General features: G+C 42.7%; 1 protein-coding gene across 8 annotated transcripts in view; it reads right to left on the bottom strand.

The window, feature by feature from the left end:
- Msi (RNA-binding protein musashi) overlaps window positions 1-20,926 on the bottom strand; it is a 120,970-nt gene that overhangs the window by 36,694 nt on the left and 63,350 nt on the right. Inside the window, exon 1 of one of the 8 annotated variants that reach the window (XM_072015266.1) lies at window positions 9,799-10,617. The exons of 6 other annotated variants lie outside the window; for them this stretch is intronic. In XM_072015266.1, the coding sequence (XP_071871367.1) occupies window positions 9,799-9,830 (32 nt within the window). In that variant the 5' untranslated portion in view covers window positions 9,831-10,617. Of the gene's footprint in view, window positions 1-9,798; window positions 10,618-20,926 lie in introns of those variants that run through there. One more of the 8 variants, XM_072015268.1, reaches the window with a different exon arrangement.

Raw genomic sequence — 20,926 nt, 5'->3', positions numbered from 1 at the left:
ACGCGTTACCTCATCGAATTACCAACAGATGTGCGGATGTTGTAACAAAATATATTTATAGAAGTCACATTTTTTGGCGGTAACGCGTGCGTTAAGTAGTTAGATCGGTGTAGTCGATTATAAATCCTGTCTTATTGATTTTTCAAGTACGAGCGTACCTACACGCTAAAATAAGATTGACGTCGTCCATTTATACATTCCTACACTCCATCTATTTATACGTTACAGGAGTTTATGGATAGAACGAAATTCTTTACCTTGCACCCTCGTATGTTATTCTTAACGTTCATTAGCTACACCGCCAGCGATAGTCATCGAATTTGATTTGATATTTCATCAGGCCGATAACCATCTGACGTTTATTAGATTCCGCCGCCAATTCTGCCGAAATTTATGCCGACGGCTTTAATAACGCCTGAGCGAGTGCACGATGAATTTAAATTGAACGCAGCAATGTACCACGGCGCCGCCGTGAAACGTGTATTTCGAAAATGGCGCGCGTTCGCAGGCTTTCGTAAGCGACCGCGTAAAAAGAATTTACCGTCGCGCGCGCAGTTAATCGTATCGCTATCCCTAAAACATCAACGCTTTTTACTGCGAAATGCACGGATAGATTTCAACTGAAACTTTTTTCATTTGCAACGCATCAATGATTTCTTTATGAACGGAAACGGCATCGACCGCAATTCTGTTTCAGATACTTTCCTTTCTCAGAAAATAAGAACTGGCAGATCATTTTCTTACGTTCCGAAAAACGACGACGAAAAATCATAAGAAAGATACCGCAGAAAATTATCGAGATTTGTACGCATCCTGCTAGGAAAATAATCCAACGATACATGAGTGAGAACGAACGGAAAGGAAAACAGGATATAAAAGTCCTACCCAACATTCCAAGCTCGTAATTTATGAACGTCGATAATTGAATTTCGTAGCATCGAGTACAGAGAGAACGGTTGTTACGAAATTTTCTTCCAATTATGAAACTGGTGAGTCGATAGCGTTCGAGCGAACGTAACGGAAGGATTCGACAGTAAAATGTTTCCTCGTTCGTTCGGCTTTGTTAGCGTGCACCACGGCCCACGGATTCTAAGCCAACTATAAAGAAAATCTCGGACGAAGGGGAACGCCGACAGATATTACCAGCGCCAGGCTAAAAAATTTGCGATCCCACTATGGTCTTACATATGCGACGAAAGTGAAAGAGACGACGCTGTTTCCGTATTCGGTAATTATAGAGACTCGATGGCCGTAAGAAAATCAAGATAGTACGACAAGTTGTAGAAAATATGATTAACAATGGGAATTCGCACGAATTTTATTTTTATAAATAATGAGACGAGTTTTAATACGTTTAATCAAGGCAACTAGAATTAATGAAACTAGATGTCGATCACTTTGCCCCCCCCCCATTTATAAATGACAAAAATTCGCATGCCCTATTTGTATGATCGCATTAACAGAGGTGTATTCATAAACGCGTTTGTGTTTGAAAAAGAATAAATTAATTTCGACGCTAGACGGAACAAAGTAGAGAGGTGGTATATAAATTTACACATCAACTCTGGCTGTCTCAACTTTGGATACGGGAGCCCGCTTAACCTGAAAGAACGGCGAGTTTTCCCGACGAAATTTGATTTACGACAAATAGGTTTGTGTTGGAGCACCAACCACGGATAACTTGACCTACGGACCCAATGCACATACGAGAGAACAAGCGTTTTTCACTTAATCTTTATACCGTCGAATTTACCCACGCCATTCATTTCGGGTATTTTTTATATTCTGTTCGCTTATTCACAAAATTACTTCAATCTCCACCGTTTTACAATTCATGATTTAGTACTAAGCATGTATACAATTTTCGATCCAACGAACACCCGTTTATTGTTGCGGAAAAGTCTGAACTCGTAACGATCGTTAATATTGTATTAAACCAATTACCATCGAGCCGCATTTACGAGGACCGAAACAAAATAACCAGAGACTGCCTCGTAGTAATTAAAGAAAACTACTTTTCAGATAAGACTCGACCCTAACCTTTTTAAACGCGCCATCATAAGCCGTGCTCTTATCTTAAGATTGCATTATTAATTTGTCTGGCCAGTCTTCATTAACCAGGCACAGGAACTTTAACTCGAGCAAAGACTACAAAGCCTCGATCGTTCGGTCTTCGACGGAATTCCATTACGTAGAATCAATTAGACGGTAGGAGCTCGAAGTTGCGTTTTTTAAGAGCTGCTCGATGTCACGTTTCATCGTCGAAGTCGCATGAATCGATCGCTTGAGCCGCATTTTTCGTTTTCGGAGAAAGCATTTCTCGAAACGATGTTCCAAGCGATGTGTTGCATCTTGCATTCAGCTCCGGTTTTCGATGCTCGATTGCATGTAGCAGTGATGCAAATGCATCGTGACACAGTTAAACAGGGAAAAAAAGGAAAAAGAGCGGATAAAGGGAGGATGGAGGGAGAAAGAAAAAGAAAGGAAATTCTAAAAAGCATTACTTTGCGCTTTCGAGGGACGTTCATCGAAATCCATCAGGCACACGATTTTCATCGCATGAGTACCGGGACTTGCATCGACGCGAGTCGAAAACGCAACTTGCTCGCCTTTTTTCGATGGCTTTCAAGTATCAAACGCCAACGCTTTTCGAGAGACGAAGAGCGATCGTGACTCGCGAACGAGATGAAAGAACCAAAGAAAGAAAGAAAATACCGACGAGTCAGTCGAGCAACGAAGTTCTTCAGAGAGACTGGCGGACACGAATGTAATGATCTTACACGTTTCGAGTATGAGTCTAATGTATCAACTCAGACTTCTTAACGAGTAATTGTTTCAGATCGAAAGAAATCTAGTTTTGGGGTATACGAGTTACTGCGCACGAGACTACAGGAAGACCCAGATCGTATGTACGCATAACACTGTACGAAGGTGAAACGAATCTGGTAAGTCGATGCTTGAAAAGCATTTCGATCGAGTCACGTTACCGAGCTGCGTTACGCAAGTCATTGTCGTCGTAACGATTTAAATCGATACATCTGATCCCACTAAACCACGATATTCAAGGTTGCATGTTCAATTCGATTACAAGAAACGTGCTATGTAAACGAAAATTCCTCGATTGCTTCACGAATAATCGCTGATACGTACTTGGGAATTTTGAAGTCGTTCTTTCGACAGCACGAAATACTTTCTTGGCTACTGAAAGAAAGCTAAAATTTACCGTGACTTCCGACCTAAACCAGACTGAATCCACGCCTTCGGTAAAGTCACTGCCAATGAAACCGTGAAGCGATTTCGGTGATGCCAAAAGACGTCACGACAAAATCGTTAATGGACCATCGAAGTATGGAGTGTACAGTTCTGGTTACTTGTCGCGGACCGCGTGTTAATTTAGGCCGTAAAATTAGTGATCGTCCAAGGCTGCTTTATTTCTGACCCGAAGTCTGGCGCGAAAGCAGCATCTTACGGACGCGTGCGTAGACACAGAAACAAAAAGCTCTTTTTCCTTGTACGACTTCCGTCGAGATTTTTCTCGCGTATGTTGGAAAATTGCGTGCAACGTGAATTTTTAACGAGAACTTTTGGACGAACTTGTAGCTGCGAACGTATATCCACCGGTTACACAGAAATAACGTTTTTCTGGGTGAGTGACTCGAACAAACGGAAACCTACGCTATTGTAACGAATAAATCTTTGGAGCGCGATCCCGGTGTTCGATTCGGTTCAGTTCGATTATCGAGCAGAAGTCGAACCGAAAGCGCGCTAGTTCGCCAATAAAAGAGAAAAGTGAACCGTCTCGGTCCAACGAGCGAACGGCGACGAGTGCGTGTTCCGTCTACCATAATTTGCTTTCGACATTCTTGATCTTTATCTCGGCCGTGCGTACGTAGTAGAAATTTAATTTCTACGGAGAATTTTATTTCTTTGTAGGATTGAAACGCTAAACAGCGAACAATCGAAAAGTTTGCGACGATAAGGTGGCAGTTCCGATATTCAAATTGCGGTTATTGAAAGGTGCAGAAAGTCATAGGTTTCGTATGAAGATCGCATATAAAAAATATAACGAATGCATTCTTATCGTGTTAATGTAACTTAATCCAGCATAGTTTCTCCAATTTTGCGAATGTAAAACATATTTTATGGAGGTTCTCATATCTTTTAATATACTGTGAAGATCTTTTATCTGTTTCTTCGGAGAACCTGTCTAACTTCCACTTTATTAGAGTGAACGTGTATGTATAGGCTTGGACGTGTTGAGTGAAAGCGGACATTTCGTGAAAAATCGATTGTAAGTGTACGAGAACGTAAGAGAAAGAGAGTCGATCTACGAGGTGTGGCACTAAATCGGACTTTAAATTGCATCCGCTTTGTTTCCTTGTTTCTATTCAACATTACGGACGCAGCGTTTATATCCGTAATAGTATCCTCTATTCTCGTCAAAGCTGTGAATTTTACTTTTCCATGGGGAAACATTAATTTCTGGAATAATACCTACGATCTACTCCTACGTATCAGACATTTACATCCGTCGCCTACGAACACCACCGAAGAAGGTCAAATTTGTATGACATTTCGCCTACTTTGAGCAGTACTTTAATTAAAATTGCGCAAATTAACGATATTTAATATCGCGATTTAATAAAACGAAAATAATTTAATCACAGACAGAACTAGCCGCGAATGGCTCTAATTGAATACCTCTCGTTCGCGGGATCAATAAATCGGGCGATAAAATTTCTCGAGCGAACTGACGACGATTTATTGCCTCTCGATTGGTCGAATGGCGGATGCACCCGGTATATATCGCGAAGGGAAGTTCTCGGAGTCGAATCGAGCTCACTCGTAGAAGTTGTAGATCAGAAGAGAATTACGAACAGAGGGAAAGAGACACATAAGAGGTAGGAGAAAAGGAACAGGAGAGAAGGAAGGAAGAAGGGAATACAGAGGAGGGGGCGGAAGAAAGAGGGAAGCCAAAGGAGAAAGAGAAGCCCGATAGTGCTACCACGTGCATCGACCGAGGTCTTTGTCTCTGGATACCACCGGTGGTTGGCCGATTCCTCTCTCTTTGCTAGGCTACTTTTTTAAGCACACGAGGTCCCGGTTCCACGACCAACTGACTCTATATCTTGCGTATCGAACGTTGCTCTGATCAAGATATCGTATATAGGAAACCGAAAAATATTCCATGCCAAGATTGATCGCCGACACCACGAAGGATCTTCAACCCGTTGCGTTATCGCGTATTCTTTCAATCAAACCGAAATCAATCGATGTTACTAGAAGTTAAATACACATTGTTTTTTCATTCACCAAGTGTATATTGACTCTAATATATAGAGTTTCAGACAGCTGGCGCCAAACTTCGGTATATATTACTTATCAAAACTAGCAAGAAAGTTTCAATAGATATGTGTCCATTTACTCGTTTCGAAGTTACACGACTTTTTCGTCGGTCAAATATCGACTGTCTCTGCTTATAGCGTTGACGACAGATTACAATTACAGCTCACAACGTTCGATATGACTTCAATTCGTTTCAATGCACGCTTCGGCTTCCTTATAGAATCATTATTTCAATACCACAACTTTCTGAAAGAGTCCGTACAAACAGTCTAAATAAGAATCTCTAGAGGCACAAAGCGAGATCGATGGACGGTGCGCAAAAGATTGAAAGAGCGAAGCACTCGGAGACACGAGCCGACGATGTCTTTTAAAGACCGAGAGAAGCAAAGAAAAATTTCCCGATATTTATCGGGGCCGGTGTGGGAGTCACAACAGAAGTGAACAGCAGTGACATCGAAAGCACCTCGAGCGCGATACTCCAGCGAGGCAAATAATCGAGCAGTCGCGGCGATGGCCAGACCCGGTTTAAAAGCATCTGACGATGTCAGTGACGGACATTTATTGACACAACATTCGCGGATCGTAGCCAGCCGCGCTGGTTATCGACTGCACAAGTGCACAATGACGGATATCCACTGGTCGAAGAAAACACGTGACTCGATCCCTCTCATCGTTCCTCTCTGTTTCGTCCCGAAGCTTCCATCTGGCTGCGCCGCGCAGCCCTGACTCGCTCTTCTCTTTCTCCGTTCTAGCAAAACCAATTGCGTGTTTCGTGCTTCTCGGTAACCGGCCGACCTATCGTCCAAACTAATTACAAGCCACGCTTTCCATCGAGAAACAAACGACGGCTCGCTGGCTCTCCGTCTGCGTTTATCATGGGCTTTCTGCCAGAGAATCGCGTCCGGGAATTGCGTGGCAAGAGAAATGAAAGTGAAAAACCGTGCAGAGACTATTTAAGCTCGATCTCCGATACCTTCCAAACTTCGCACATATCTACACCTGCTTCCATGTATAGCATCTTTTTCTATTTTCTTCAAAATTTTAAAAGTATCTCTTGCCTTAGTATTTATACTTTTAGGAGAATTTGATTGATTTCTCAACTAATCTTAAAAGAGTTACTTTAAAGAGTTACTACGCTTTGCGTTTAATAGTTTTCCTTCAGTTTAATCATAAAGCGATCAAAATCTTTGCTCAAGTTCGATTCCTTCAGCCGTATTCAGAAAAATTCGGATATGCAGAAATATCTGCAGTTCAATAGTTTCAATTCCTCCCTCCCAATAACATTAAACCGATTCTTGCGCAAGAATTTATTGGCTTACCATTTGTAACAACTAATGATTATATATTTTCCTACAGGCACAAGCGAGCGGGGAGCGCGTTAATTAATTACGAGATATTCACGGTTCGAATTCCGTCACAAAAATGTTGACATTCCAGAGGATCGGCGATTCGATGCACGACGATTTGTCGAATGAACGTTACAAATACTCGACGAATGCGATACGCTGGGGTTGCAGTTCCTAATGAAGCCTCACTGAGTAGCTTTTGCGTCACTTGGATAATTTGACTACGCATTTGCCTTTTACCCTTAACCTTTTGCACGAGTCACGAATAATGCGATAATTTACATTGTTTGATGCGATATTGTTCGTGTGCATTCGAGTCTTTGTGTTAACATAAGAGAAATTCCAATAATTAATATTTGTGCATGCAGCATCAAATACACAAGTAGATACCACTTTTTTCATGGTACCACTGTTTATGACTCATTGAAACAATAGGAGAGAACAGTCAGGCTTACGTTTCAATTAAAACTTTAGCCATGTACGTCAGTAACCGCGTTTCCTCCTGCCGTAAACTAAAAAGTTTCGTTCTCTACCGTTCTACTTCACCAAGGATGATTCTTGAACGCATATCTTTTGAAAATTATACTTCTATAAAGCCAATTATACTTCTCAAATTGCAAAGAGAAAAAGAGCGAAAGACTGAACAATCCATAAAACAAAATTTATCTTTATAAGACCGCAACCGAATAAACGTGAACTGTTTTAGTTGTTAGTGAGAGAATACAAATAGAGTGACATAGTTGGCTCTTTAGTCCAGCGTGATGCAACGTATACATCATTTGAATCATGTACAATATATATACAAGGACATGTGCATATGTATCCATCTCGTATGATAGGGGCGATACAGCGAGGTCATAAAACTGATCAGGAATTAAAGTTTACACGTTTGAGAAGCCAAACAAGTACATATGTAATTGCAGATGTTTTGAGAGATGAGGACCTAGAGCCTCGTTCAAAGCCAAACGATGATAGCATGGAAGAACCAGTTCTTCAATGACACATTGTTGCGCTACTAACAATGATAGAAATCAATTATGGAAAATTGACACAGGTGTCTGCATGCATGCGGGCCACGTACAACAATACGTACGGCTAGATCAATGAGTATCGTCACTTAACACGTTAATTTACGACCTCGCTTGATTTTTCTCGCCTTGCTTGCGCAAATGCAGCTGTTCATCTCATTTTCCTTCCACGGCCTCGTAGGAATATCTTTCGTATTATATACTTACGTACTAACAATTATTCTGAGTTTTTGTAGCATCAACAACAAAAGAGAGGAATTTAAAGACTGTCATTGTCGTTGGCATTTTCAGAAATCTCGAGAAGGCGATACCTTTAAGGTAATTTAAGAAAACGAGAACAAATTCGTTCATACTTGTATCGCGTCCACACATACGACACGACAGTTTGTACCGAGGTTTAATTATCGAACATAGCTAAATACAGCCATACGCAATTATTCATGCTTTTCCGATAAAAGTATTAAAAACGGTAATACTACGTGACGTACACAGATTTATGTAATCCTGTTTACCGTCGACGTCAATACGTTAGGAAGTATCAATAAATATTTTTACGAAGCTCCTGTATAATAAAAAAAAAGCTGACAAATTTTATTGTCGCGTAGTTGTCGATGGCAAATCAGTGATTATTCGATGCAGGCAATTTTATTGCGAAACGTAACGAGAGCTTAATTACCAATTATCCATTCCAATTGGCGAAATTCGCTTGGAAAGTTGTCGCGGACCTCGCTTTCGATTACCGTCGAGGCGATGTCAATACACAATACACAGTCGGTTGCTTTTTCATCGTCATGACGACCGGGTTAAAGAAAATCGGAATCGCAACCACCTAACCTAACTGCAAGCATAACGGCCCCCGGTGTCACGCTACTTCCTGCACCCTTTCCCTGCTTTCTGTTTTCTTCCCCTTGCGAGCCGCATCGAATTGGCGTGTTGCGTTGCCAGGACGACCAAGGAGCCTCTTGATTAAACGAAACGCAATTTACAAGATCCGAATCGTGATTCAATGGAACCTTCAACGTTTCTTACATCTCTCCCTTGCGTCGTTTACCATCAGACTGTTTGTCTTTTTCTTTCTTTCTCCGGCAGTCCGTCGAGCGTGAAGACAGTATGGCGGAACGATCTCCGATGTCGTCGTTCGACACGTGAGCTTTTTTGTCAACTTTCGAATCGGTCTGAACGCAGCTATTCTCGTTTGCACACGATTGATTTCTCTGAAACCAGCCAGCAAGGGCTCAGCCACGATCCTTGTAGGTATACACGCGCGTATCTACACGTTTGCACGCCGTACACACATCGGGGCTGAAAGAGCGAGCGAGCAAGGCATGAGGGGAAAGAGAGACAGGGATGGAAGATACGGGAGGGCGAAAGTGCGACGGAGAAAGGGAGAAGGAGCAAAGGGGGAAAGGACAAAGCGTCGACGCGCTCGAAGTTCGGGCGTACCTCCTATCCCGTAGAAACATGCATACATCTCTCTTTCTCTTTCTGTTTCTCTGTCCGGCGTTTTCCGTCTCTTATTTGCACACAGCGACCGCGCGTCCTATCTCTTTCCCATTCGTGAAATACATATATACGTGCAACATCGAGCGCACACATACGCCCGCGTACATCGCGATGCCAGTTGCACACGTTTTTGTTTCCTCTGGCCGGTTTTCTACGCGAAATAAAGCATGGGCACAAGATCAAATACGCAGGCAGCGTGTACGTACGTGAAGCTCATTATCAAGCGATTCGAAGCGAGCATGACAGGCGAGCACGACGAAAACAAACAGTCCAGAATGAAAGGGTTAACGCAAGGACAGGAGAAAGAACACGAACATGAACATGAAAATGAACATGAACAGGAATGCGAACACCAGGACACGAGATGGTTGAAGCGTGTGAGATGCAGCAGGACGAGACGCGTATTCGCTGCTAGAGAAAAAGCAGGTCTTTCGTACGGTGAACATACACGCGCGCGCGCGCACACACACACGCACACGCACGCATGTGACATACAAAAAGAAAACGGACAGGGGATTGCCGTCGAACGACTTGAACCGCAAGGAAAAACGAAGGACTAGTGGTCGTTTGCTTACCCTACTGCCGGGAATGTTGTATAGGGAAACATCGTTGGACGCGGTCGCTTCCAGGATCCTTGTCGTCGTTTGGTTCTCAACCGGTAGACTCTTCTCGATGTACCTTCTCTTCTACCTTCTCCTCGCACTACGTCTCGACGTCACAGATTAAACGAACCACACACAACCACTCGATACGATATATAGACGCACAAGTTCAAGGTCGTGACGATATGAATATAACCAAACGACGAGGATGTCGCGTCGGTGGGCCACGATGACGCGCGACCGTGTGTTACGGACTGCCTCTCTCGGTACCTAAATCACAGTACCGCCAAAACACAGCAACCAGGACCGGCTAATATTCGCGAATTAAAACCGCACACACCGGCCAACTCGAATAAGCCGACTCTTCGAGACAAAGGGTCTCTCTGTTACGCCGGTATTCGAACAGGCTGTCGCTGACTTTTGCCTGCGCATACGAAGTAACTGAAAGAAAGGAACGGCGAGTCGTGATGACAGGAACGACGAACCGCGCGAGTCGAGGACCGGCTTTCAACGCGGTAACAACACCCACGATTGATAAGACGCGAGTCACTGCAAGAACCGGAAAACACGAGAAACGCACGCCGGCCACTCTGTCTCCCTCTCCCTCTCACGGTCGGCTTTCTTCTTTCCTTCTTTCTCTCTCGACCCCCCTTTCTTCTTTCCACGACAATTTTGTAGGTTAGGCCAAACGACCGGCTAGACGATAACGGCGTCGCTGCGCGTCTCTCCAGTCCTCGCACTTCACAGTGTGGCAGCTGTGCGCTCGCCTCTTCGACCTATTGGTGGGGGAAACCCGTGGCAGACAGAGAGGGGATAGGCGAAGGGATCTCTAGCACGGAGAACCGACCGCACGGACCGACGACGAGCACTACGGGGAAGGGGGAATTGGCCGAACCAAGGGATACACCGCGAAGTAGGGGTAGGTTAGGTTGGGACACCTGGAGGGAGAAGCGAGCGCACCCCTATGCGAACGCGGCCGCGGCGCGTACTACGAAACAGGCGCACGCACACAGACAGAATGCCTGTTCGCAATTCCTCTGCCCTTCGCTAAAAGACTCCACGCCTCGTGCTGTTCCGCGGCGGCCGGGAGTCCAGTCTTTGCAGTGGTGCTCACTAAATGCTTCTCAACTTCCACTAAACGGTTACTTTTACCAACGAATATCGGTTTTCGAATCGTACGCGGTTTTCAAGTTACTCGACTGCTGCAAGAAAATTTCAACTATTCGCGGTTCGCTGACAAGATTTGTCGAGAAGGGTAATCCATTCATCGGTAATCTAAACGCGAAGGAATAAATAAACGATCGCTTTTACTTTTGCTGTTAACAACGCTAACGTCTATCGAAGAGTTAGCTTTGCTTAAGACTGCACGAATTTGTATTCATTTCAATTGATTTCCTATATATTTGATAAATATAAACTGATATTTATTATCGGAAAGAGCACAAAAACTTAAGGGAAATCTTGTAAGCAACTATCTATACGGTATAATTTAGTTGCACCTTTTCCCACAGTAAAATCAACCACTGACTTTTTCAATAGACCCAACAGGTGCTCAATGGGAATTGAGTCAGGCGATTGGGGTAGCCATTCAAGGACCTCAGACCCCTCGATGGACAACCAGAATTTCGTTACTTTTGTCGTGTGCTTTGAAACACATCATTCTATTCTATTTATTTCCTTTTTCTATATTCGACATAATTTCCATATTTTTAATCCTCCTTTTAACTGCAAAGGAAAAAGGAATCAAAGTAAGTATCTACTATTAATACAATTCACTATTTAAAAAGTTCGATAGAGAAACTTCGAAATATGCATAAGTAAGAATTGTCGTCGCTTACGATCACTAGACATAGCAACGACAATGTGCGCATCCCAAATTTATTTAAAAAAAAAAAGATAAACGTGCATTTTCTAGAAGTTAGAAGTATGTAAACGAACTGACGAGTCAGTCACTGTACGTAGAGAGAACTGTGTTTCTCTTGATTCTGAGCCCTGTTACGAGGGCCACTTCATCCGCCAAGAGCCCTCGTGTTTGTGCAACGAATCACATTGCCGGAGACGGAAAGGATTAAGGATTCTAATTGATGACACACTTTGCCTCTCGACGGCTCGTTCGTATGTGCCACGCGTTTCCTTTCTCCTAGGAAGCTCGCCAGTCGTTGATCGTATTACCAACGTTATATTGGACGCTTTTACTATTAAAACGAATCGAGCGAAACTGCAGGTTTAGAAAAACAACTGTACGATAAAAAGGTTCCATTTTAAATGTATAAAATGCACTTTCAGGTTTGCAGTTAAGCGAATCAAGCGAATCAGGCGAAATTGGTGGATGAAGTTTAAAAGGGATCAACCTTTTAACGAAATTTGCTTCGTTAATGTGTAAAATGTGATTTAGATTTCTGGGGACAGTTCGCGTATAAGCTGTCAATGGAAGCAGAAAAATTCGATGATATTCATTTTGATACTATCCAAAACGTGTTCGAATCTGTACCTTTGTGAAAATCAACTCGCCAGCAGCTTTATGGAATGCCGAGTTCGTATCCGGGTAAAATTTCCGGGTAAAATTTATTTTGTATCGCCGAGTCTTAAGCCAATAACTGCCACTGTTCACACGCTCGTTTTCTCCGTAGACGCGGCACAATACATTTTTCCGGAAGAACTGTCGGTGCGTTTCCACGAACCACGGGAGAAGTTAAAGTTTTCGCAAGAAACGATCGAGAATGTTAACGCCTGGGCGTTTTTCAACACGTGTGCGTTGACACAAAGAGACGTGGGCTCGATGGGCTTGACGTGGGGAAATCAGCGTCAGACCAGACAGGCAATATCACGAGCCAACTTATGCAATTGAATAACGCGCACGTTTCACTAGTGGGTATAAAACCAGCTAAGAGTAAAAGCTATATATAGTAAAAGGTACCATTCGGTCGAATAAACAATCAACACAAAGTATAAAGCGAAGACCTGGAAAAGTAATATCTGAATACGTTTCTTGGGTAGTTCGACTGTACGCTTTTCCTACTGTTATATACTTTTATTATCTTCTCCAAACCTTTTTCGCATATATATAAATATATATACATATATATACACAATATATATACCGAGAGCGGTATACCCAACTTGTCACTGTAATTACTGTTGCATTTTTCCCAGGCCTTCAACCCAATCCTCTGTACCGTACATTCGCTCGGTCACCGCCACTTTGCTTGAGAATTGTACGGTGGAATGTCAAGAGGGCAGGTCAGGATCTGGGACTAGCTGGCCGGCCTCCAAATCGCTGGCCAGATTCTGGACGTGCGTGCCTCGACACAAGGTAAATGTGCCGACGTTATTTGACGGCTGTAAGTCGCATCGAGACACAAAACAAAAAGACAGCCAGTGAATCTTATCGCGAGGTGACTCTGCCACGTACGATGATTCACACGTGTCTCCCCTTTATTCTTTATTTTTGTATCGAGCCAAGGAAGGCGATGGCGTTCAAGTGTTCGCCATCGAATATGAAAACAGCGGCAAGTTCGACCTTTGTTCCCGTTCCTTTCGCTTAAAAATATAGGTATATCTAGGTTATTTCGAAAGTTGCTGAATGAAGATCGAACAAGGGTATTGTTCCCATTGTCGGCATTTTTCATTCGATTCGATACTCGGCACGCGTATCAGCCCTGGCTGGATATTACGAATATCGATATGATTCGAATAACACAGATACGGGTTCTAACCAAGCAATATCTAAATGGCGCAAGTACACAGCGCCGTGACTTTAATCTCGCGAAGTAGATACCATTTTCGTACAAACGGCGAAACTCGCTTACTTCCGGCCGTGTAATTACTTAAAGAATCGTTTTGCGCATGATGTTTTATGCAGCGATACTTCGAACAACTTCCCCGACAACTTGTTTTATCCGATGGTATTAGCGATGATTAATGCTCGTGGAAACTCTCGAGCAGCTCTCTTTCAAAGACGGTAAGAATACGTGTATATAAGAAATGTATCCTGTAAAAATTGGAAAGTTCCTGTAAAGAGTAGAAGAGTGTTGTAATACGCAGGTATATCGACAGAACTCGAGTGATGTCTATTAAACGCAAGAATATTTTTTTATTTATCAGTTAGAATCGCCGAGAAGGATATAAAAGGTGACACGGCAAACGAGTTCGATGTTCGATGCGAAGCAAACGGTTTCTAGCTGGTTCGGCCGAGACAAAACGCAGGAAGTACTCTCGGACTTCCTCGTCCGGTAACACGAAGCTTCGCGAGGGAGGGAAGACAGCTGGGGTGAGAACAGTCGTAGTGCTTCTGGCGTCGTCGGTTGAAACCTATCCTCACGCTTCGGTTCGTTCCCGTGACTTCGACCGAGACATCGCGGACGCGCGATTTTATTACGTAAATTGAATTTGCGCGATACGACGCAGCACGTCGACAATCCTCCTTCGGGAGATAACATCGCGGATCTACCTAACGAAGTATGTTGTAATTGTATCTATCCCACAGATACCCTGAGGACGTTAAAAGCTCCGAATCGTGGTACTCGTTCGCAACGATCCTCTTCGGGAATGTTCCGATTTTCATGAATACGCGATAAGGAACTCGACGATCGATTTTTAACTAGTCAAGGAAGATTAATTACGCTAATCGTAAGACGCTTAGTACGATACCAAGTCCCGTTGTCGTGAATTCTTAAAAAGCTACAATCTACTTAATATACAGGATGTTAAAAAACAAGTTAGAAAACAGAAATACATTACATCTAAATTGTTTAATTTGACAAAAGCTAATGTTAATCCACTAATCTTCCATGTATCTTTATCACCTTGAATCTAATCGAATGCTACGACAAATAAATTATTCAATCTTACTAATTAACTCGCGACGTTAATCGATGGTAACGTAGATACTTAATACACAGCATATGTCAAGCAAACCGTGAATATTGTAATTTGAAATCGCGATACGTTGAGATCGCGATGATGCTCGCCGCTCCGGATAATTAACGTTGCTCTTTATTTCTTCATTATATTTCTATCGCCTTTACGAACACGTACTTTTTCCTTTTTAACGTGTGTTCGATACTACTAATCGGCATATCATGCGAAAAACAGCTCGTATCTCATCCGTACGTAACAACCTTGGATATATGATAAATCTATTTTATGTCAAAGAAAATCAAGAAAATTCTACTATTCGTTACATTCTATCCGTGTAATTTTTACTTGCAAAGATCGTGGCAAGTTTGTACGTAAGCGTTTAAATGGCCGAACGTTTGGACAATAAATATATACATGGTTAAACCTGCACGAGGAGGAAAAAAGTTGTTGGCACGAATGTTGCAGACCGTTTCTTCGGTCGAATGGCTAGGAACGATTAACCGGGAGGCTTTGCTTGAATTCTAAGCGGAGCTCGGACACGACCCGATTAAATATCGCGGAAATTGAATCTATAAATTTCTCGTTGCCATAAATTTCGTAACTTGCCGCGCGTAAACTGGCCAGCTGCAACGGCGTTTCCATCTCGTCCCTGGTGAAGCCGAAACATCGTCCGAGAGAAAAGTAAGGAACGAATCTGCTGCCAGAGAAAATAGGGACGCTAGAAAGTATATGATCCGAACGGAAGTAGTACTTTCGTTTTAATAGTGAAAATTGACAAGCTCAGATACTTCATAGTGATGCCGAGGAAAAGAGGACAAAGAAGTTGTAGATCATAAGAGTACATATTTCGCTAACCCGATTTTCTAAGTATGGAAACTAGCCATGATTCGCGTGGAACGTGTTATTCATCCAAGAAACACGATGCGGGATTACATTGTTCTATGTAAACCCTGAGACTACAGGGTCCCATAAAGGGAGAATATCGTATTTCATCTCGTACAAGTTTCAAGCGACATTTCCTTGTGACGAACTATGGAATATATTTTCTTCCCTATGCCTCGTTGAATGGGGAAAATGAAATCGTGGGCTACATGAAATTTTTGAAAAAATGTCTCACGTGACTAATTTAAGATTGCACATGATACTATGTATTCGTAGTCATACGAGTACCATTCTTACTTTAATAAGAATACGAGTTTATAGAGCAAAAATCTGAAAAAAATCTCAGTTGAGCCGATCATAGATATAGTTTAATCTATCCTCTGTATCCCCTTAGTTTAGACATATGTACTATATATGTACATAATGAAGACTATCGCAACGGAATTATCGGTTCCTTAATTTCAAAAAAGTTCAATTTTCCGTGAACCTAGGTCTGGCAGTTTATTCCAGAAATCGGCTGCAATAACAATAACAGTCGTGGGAACGTTCCGTGCTTCCGCTTTAGGTAACAACTTGATCCCGTATAGTGCGGTATCGTTATCATTTACTAGCATACATACTTAGAAACGGAAAAAGTGAAAAAGACCAACCATCAACTATGATACATGCCTTTTTCTTTCGATGGCCGCTCTTCTCTCCTTATCACGTCGGCAGAAATTTAACAAAACTCGTCCATTCAAGCTCATTTCGAAGACAGCGATCGCAATTACCGCGAGAAGCTGAGAATCTTATCGGCCGTCTCGTATTTCGTTCTTCAGTGGCTACAGCGGACATTGTTCTCGGCCGCGGGGATGAGATTAAGCTAGCTTTTTCAACGAAACGAGCGAAAACAAGCGCACTCGGTTCACTCCTAAATTGCGTTGTATAATGTCGTTTAAAACGAAGGACAATTAAAGAAACAAAAGGCTAGCCTGGTCGCTAAATTATCCTCGAAAGCGGTCTATAAGTACGAAACAAAATGGCAATGGTCTATAAACTGCAAGAAGCGGGGTCGTTTCCACGATTCTCGGGTCGCGAGTGTTAAATAAAATAATTTATATTCGATCGATCGAGAAACCGATCGATTGACGAGTGGGGAGGAAACGAAGGAAATCTTGATTTTGCGGCATCCCGCACAGAAATGGGTTAAGTATGCGTTCGATGGGAGGAAGGGGGATGAAGGAAACGGATGGAACGAGGGGTAGGGACTGTAAGTAGTAAAGTACGGCTTGTGTCTGGCGCGCCGTGCCAGCCGGTGCACATCGTGACGAGAATGCGTGAGCGAGAACGATTTCTATCCCTGCCGCCATTTCGCGATTTACTGTTTACCATTCGCTGTTTGCATCCACCACGCCCAACCCCTAGTTCACCCAAGCCCCCGACATTTCACCGGCTAAATAAGAAAGTTCAGCTCGAAGAAACTGCTATACGAATTCGCTACTAAAATCGATCCTCTAGCTCTTGTAACTTTCTTGTTTCGGGTATATTAATATCTAAGACCTTGTAAACTCTGGACGATGAATGTGTTACGCTCTGAAATAGAATCACGTGAGGATCGAGAAGAACAGATAGATAGATAGATAGATAGATAGATAGATAGAGAGAGAGAGAGAGAGAGAGAGAGAGAGAGAGATATGTCGGGAAGGACGTGGAAACGCGCGAAACTGAGCCCGTGTCGATTCGTGGGATATCCTGGCAGGTATATCAGACGGCAAGATCGTTACCAAAACCCTGTCGTACCATCGACTCTCCAGCCCTGTTTCGAGCTTGATGCCGTATCGATTCGAGGCATACAGACGCAGGGACGGAGGAACGGGGACAGAGAAAAAGAGAGTGGAGAGAGGGCGGCAATGGAGGAACGAGAGGGTGGCCGATGGGTGGGAGGGATAGGCGGAGGAAAAGGAAATAGGCAGAGAAGAAAGAATAGGCCGAGCGAACGAGGAAGGAAAAGGAAAACGAGAGGGAAGAGCGAGAAAGTAGTATTCTCCTCGCACGACAAAAGTACGGGTCTTCGTTACCCTTATCGGACACCGGAACCAGTATCGACAGCCCCGGGGTCATTCCGATCGAAGAATCGTCGAGTCGTGGCCTCGCCGGGAGTACGTTCCAAGAAAAATCGGAATTAGGAAGGTGGCCGAGAGGTTTGACTTACGGTCAGAATCGGACGTCGGGGAAAAGAAGTAGAATCGCTAAATCTGTCAAAATGACACGTTTCAATTTTCACCTTACTACAATTTTTAGAAACGGGTAGAGGTGTTTGAAGTAATCAATATAGATTTTTATCAAGATCGAAATACCATTATGTGTGTACGTATACGTGTTTCGTTTTCGGTTCAACCCTTACGAGACTAATACGACAATTTGTCATAAGCGAGATTGCTAGTTACCATAATATAATTTTTCTGGTACCAGTGAGATTTATCGAAGCGTAAGATCGCGTTAGAAATTACAGCGAAAAAGATCATCTAGATAGGATTAATCGTAATCGGAGATCATACGGAGAAAGGTACGATAACTCCATTTTTGTTGATTTTCTGGCGTTTATGTCGGTAGCTAAGAAGATTGGACGTAACGTGAGGTCGAATAATCGATACAAAGACGTTTGCGAGCAAGATTCAATCCTCCCTGGTGTAATTTACGTTTCTCTGCCATTTTCTTTCTATTATATTTTCTCGGTGATTTATTTGTAAACGACGAACGTATTACAGTTTAACGGATGAAAGAAAGACATCGAAAGGATAGCGTGTTATCGGTAAAACGTCTGTTGGCCGTCTATTTATAGTCAACTTGATGGGACGAATGCACTCTTTAAACTCGCATTTCCGCGGTAAACGGAGAGGAACGAGGATCACGCAGAGAAAGGAAGCCATCCGTGTAGACGTTAATTCGAGCGTAACGCCAAGTCTCAAGATACCTGGCATTCGCCGACTTCGAGTTTCGTTAACTTTTAGCTTTTCCTCTTCGCGAGTATTTCCCAATAATTTTCTCGCGGATTTTTCATTTGTTTCTAATTGAATTCTTCTACTCTTCTTAACGTCATCGAGTTTGGTACTTCAACGAGAGAGAAAAATAAAATCGAACCACGAAGTTTGAATCTCGAGAACGACCAAAGCTTTTGTAAAAAAAAAAAAAAAAAACCTGAGAATTCGTTAACTTTTGTGTCGTAGTCTCTGCAACAATAAGCGAATGCTTATATTAGGGATTCCCAAATGGAAATTGTTTCACTTCGATTCGCAGAAATGTTATATCCAATCAAAAATTGTTGAAGTATTCAATTTTTAATTATCTCAGTCAACGAAGAGCAATATTTCTCTAAATGAAATTTCTCCGTGTTTCATTTAATTTTAAACAATTCGAGGAAAACAATCGCAATTAAAATATCGTCCTGTCCGATAAAATTGAGATCGATGGACCGACAAATGTTACAGATCGATCTTATAATTTTTCTGACGTCGAGTCCTTACCGTTGAAAAGAAGGGGAACTGTGACTTTTACAATTCAGTATCGTCTGTTTTCTCGAGCAAAATCGTGGCAGTGTACTAAGCAACTGCGTCTCAACGAGAGGAGCCGCTATTACGAGGCTGCAAACTGCTTTTACAACTCTCTCGGGACTGGAAGAATCATGGTTTCGTAAACAGTGGCCCATTTCGCCACGATGAATTTGTGTGTTTTTCATTGGTGTGTATCATTGATGTTTCGCGTTTTCCCTTCATGCTGTTTCATCCAGTGTTACGATGATAAATCCTCTGGAATCGAAAGCAACACCGTGCAAAATATGTGAAATAACTGCAATAGTCTATGATCGATTAGCGATTTCCCTCGCTTATTATCGACGTATAACTTGTACACCGCAATTATGATATAATTAATTTCGTTATTTCGCAATTGATCCGATGCAAGCATCACCTTGTTATCTCGAACGTAATTGAAACGAAAGAAATTCCCTTTTGTTGAAGTGCCCTCGCGACCTGCACGCGATAATTATAATTACGGGAATCGGAATCTAGATCGACATGCGATTCCGCGAGAAGTCGTTCCGCATCGGAGCATCTTTCTCCTAGAAAACCTAATGATTATTCGGAAAAAGAAGTTGAGGACCTTTCTGGAAAAAAGGTCTGTGGATTTATGGTAAATACGCTCCTGTTCGCGATTATTAGGATTCTTAGAAATTGTCTTATACGAGAATCTTGAGATCATAGAATCTGCAGATAAGATAACACTCTGATATTAACTTAGATAAAATAACCCTAATTGATATTAAATAGTTGGAACTAAAACTTCCAACTAGATTCACCCGATTCACCGTCTTATCCTATGTGCACTTCTTTCAAAGGGCTTCTCGATCAAACATATGTCGTCGAGGCTGAAATACTCATTCCGTGCGTTTATCGTGATCTAACATCGCGTTGACGGTCTAACTTTAGTATGGAAAGTTTGCTAGTGGAACGAGACGAGATTGAAGCGAACGCATCCTGGCTACGAAAATGTAGCGGCAGTCTAAAATAAAAGCTGGAGATTCACGGCGCAGTTGGCACACGGGTCGATTAATACTCGTATTAATAGTCGGCGTATCAGAGGCCAGTGTCCGCCACTGTACATCAGTAGTATGAGCTTGGAAATATTCGAAGGTTCGGAATTTTTCACATTTTGCGGCGAACGTTTCGAACGCGGCATATTAGTTACGATACACGTAACACAAAATACCCGGGCCGCGGGGATATAGTTCGATATGTGTTACGGGTTTATCGAGGAATCTTCCCGGCGCATTTGCCGCGCTGTATCGCCGCATATTTTAGGTCAACGGATCTCTCCACCGTTCAAACCTCCTCGCTATTTTATTCCTTACTGTTACGCGGTACAAAATTGCGAGCCAGCTCCTCGGGTATTTCGTCGAAATTTGTGCGAAGTGTAATTAAAACGTGGGGCGGCACAGACAGCCTCTGCTCGTCTGCGTCCAACTATTGGAAATTTTTTCATTCGTCTCTCGACGCTAAAAAAATATTCGAACCTTACATTTACCTTTCGATTATCATTTTCGAGTCAGCGTTCTTTTTAGCGCTAAGCTATTATGTTATTAATCCTTTTGCTGTAGTCTAATTGACCGTGTGCCGTAAGTTTTATGCCGCCGGGCAACTCACTTTTAAGCTTATATTCTCGTGACGCGACGATTTGTCAGAGTTTCTCGACTAAATTCGTCGTATCGGTTGCGGTATGACTGGATTTCCCACTAAATTAGTGAAGTCGTGGAAAAGCAGCCGGTGTCCCATATCTTGAAAGCATCGGCAAAGCCTATCGTTATAGCCGCGAACGCTCCATTTGC

Source organism: Bombus fervidus, chromosome 13 (genome assembly GCF_041682495.2).
Source record: "Bombus fervidus isolate BK054 chromosome 13, iyBomFerv1, whole genome shotgun sequence".
Lineage (NCBI taxonomy): Eukaryota > Metazoa > Arthropoda > Insecta > Hymenoptera > Apidae > Bombus > Bombus fervidus.
This window is presented reverse-complemented; position numbering and strand designations above follow the sequence as displayed.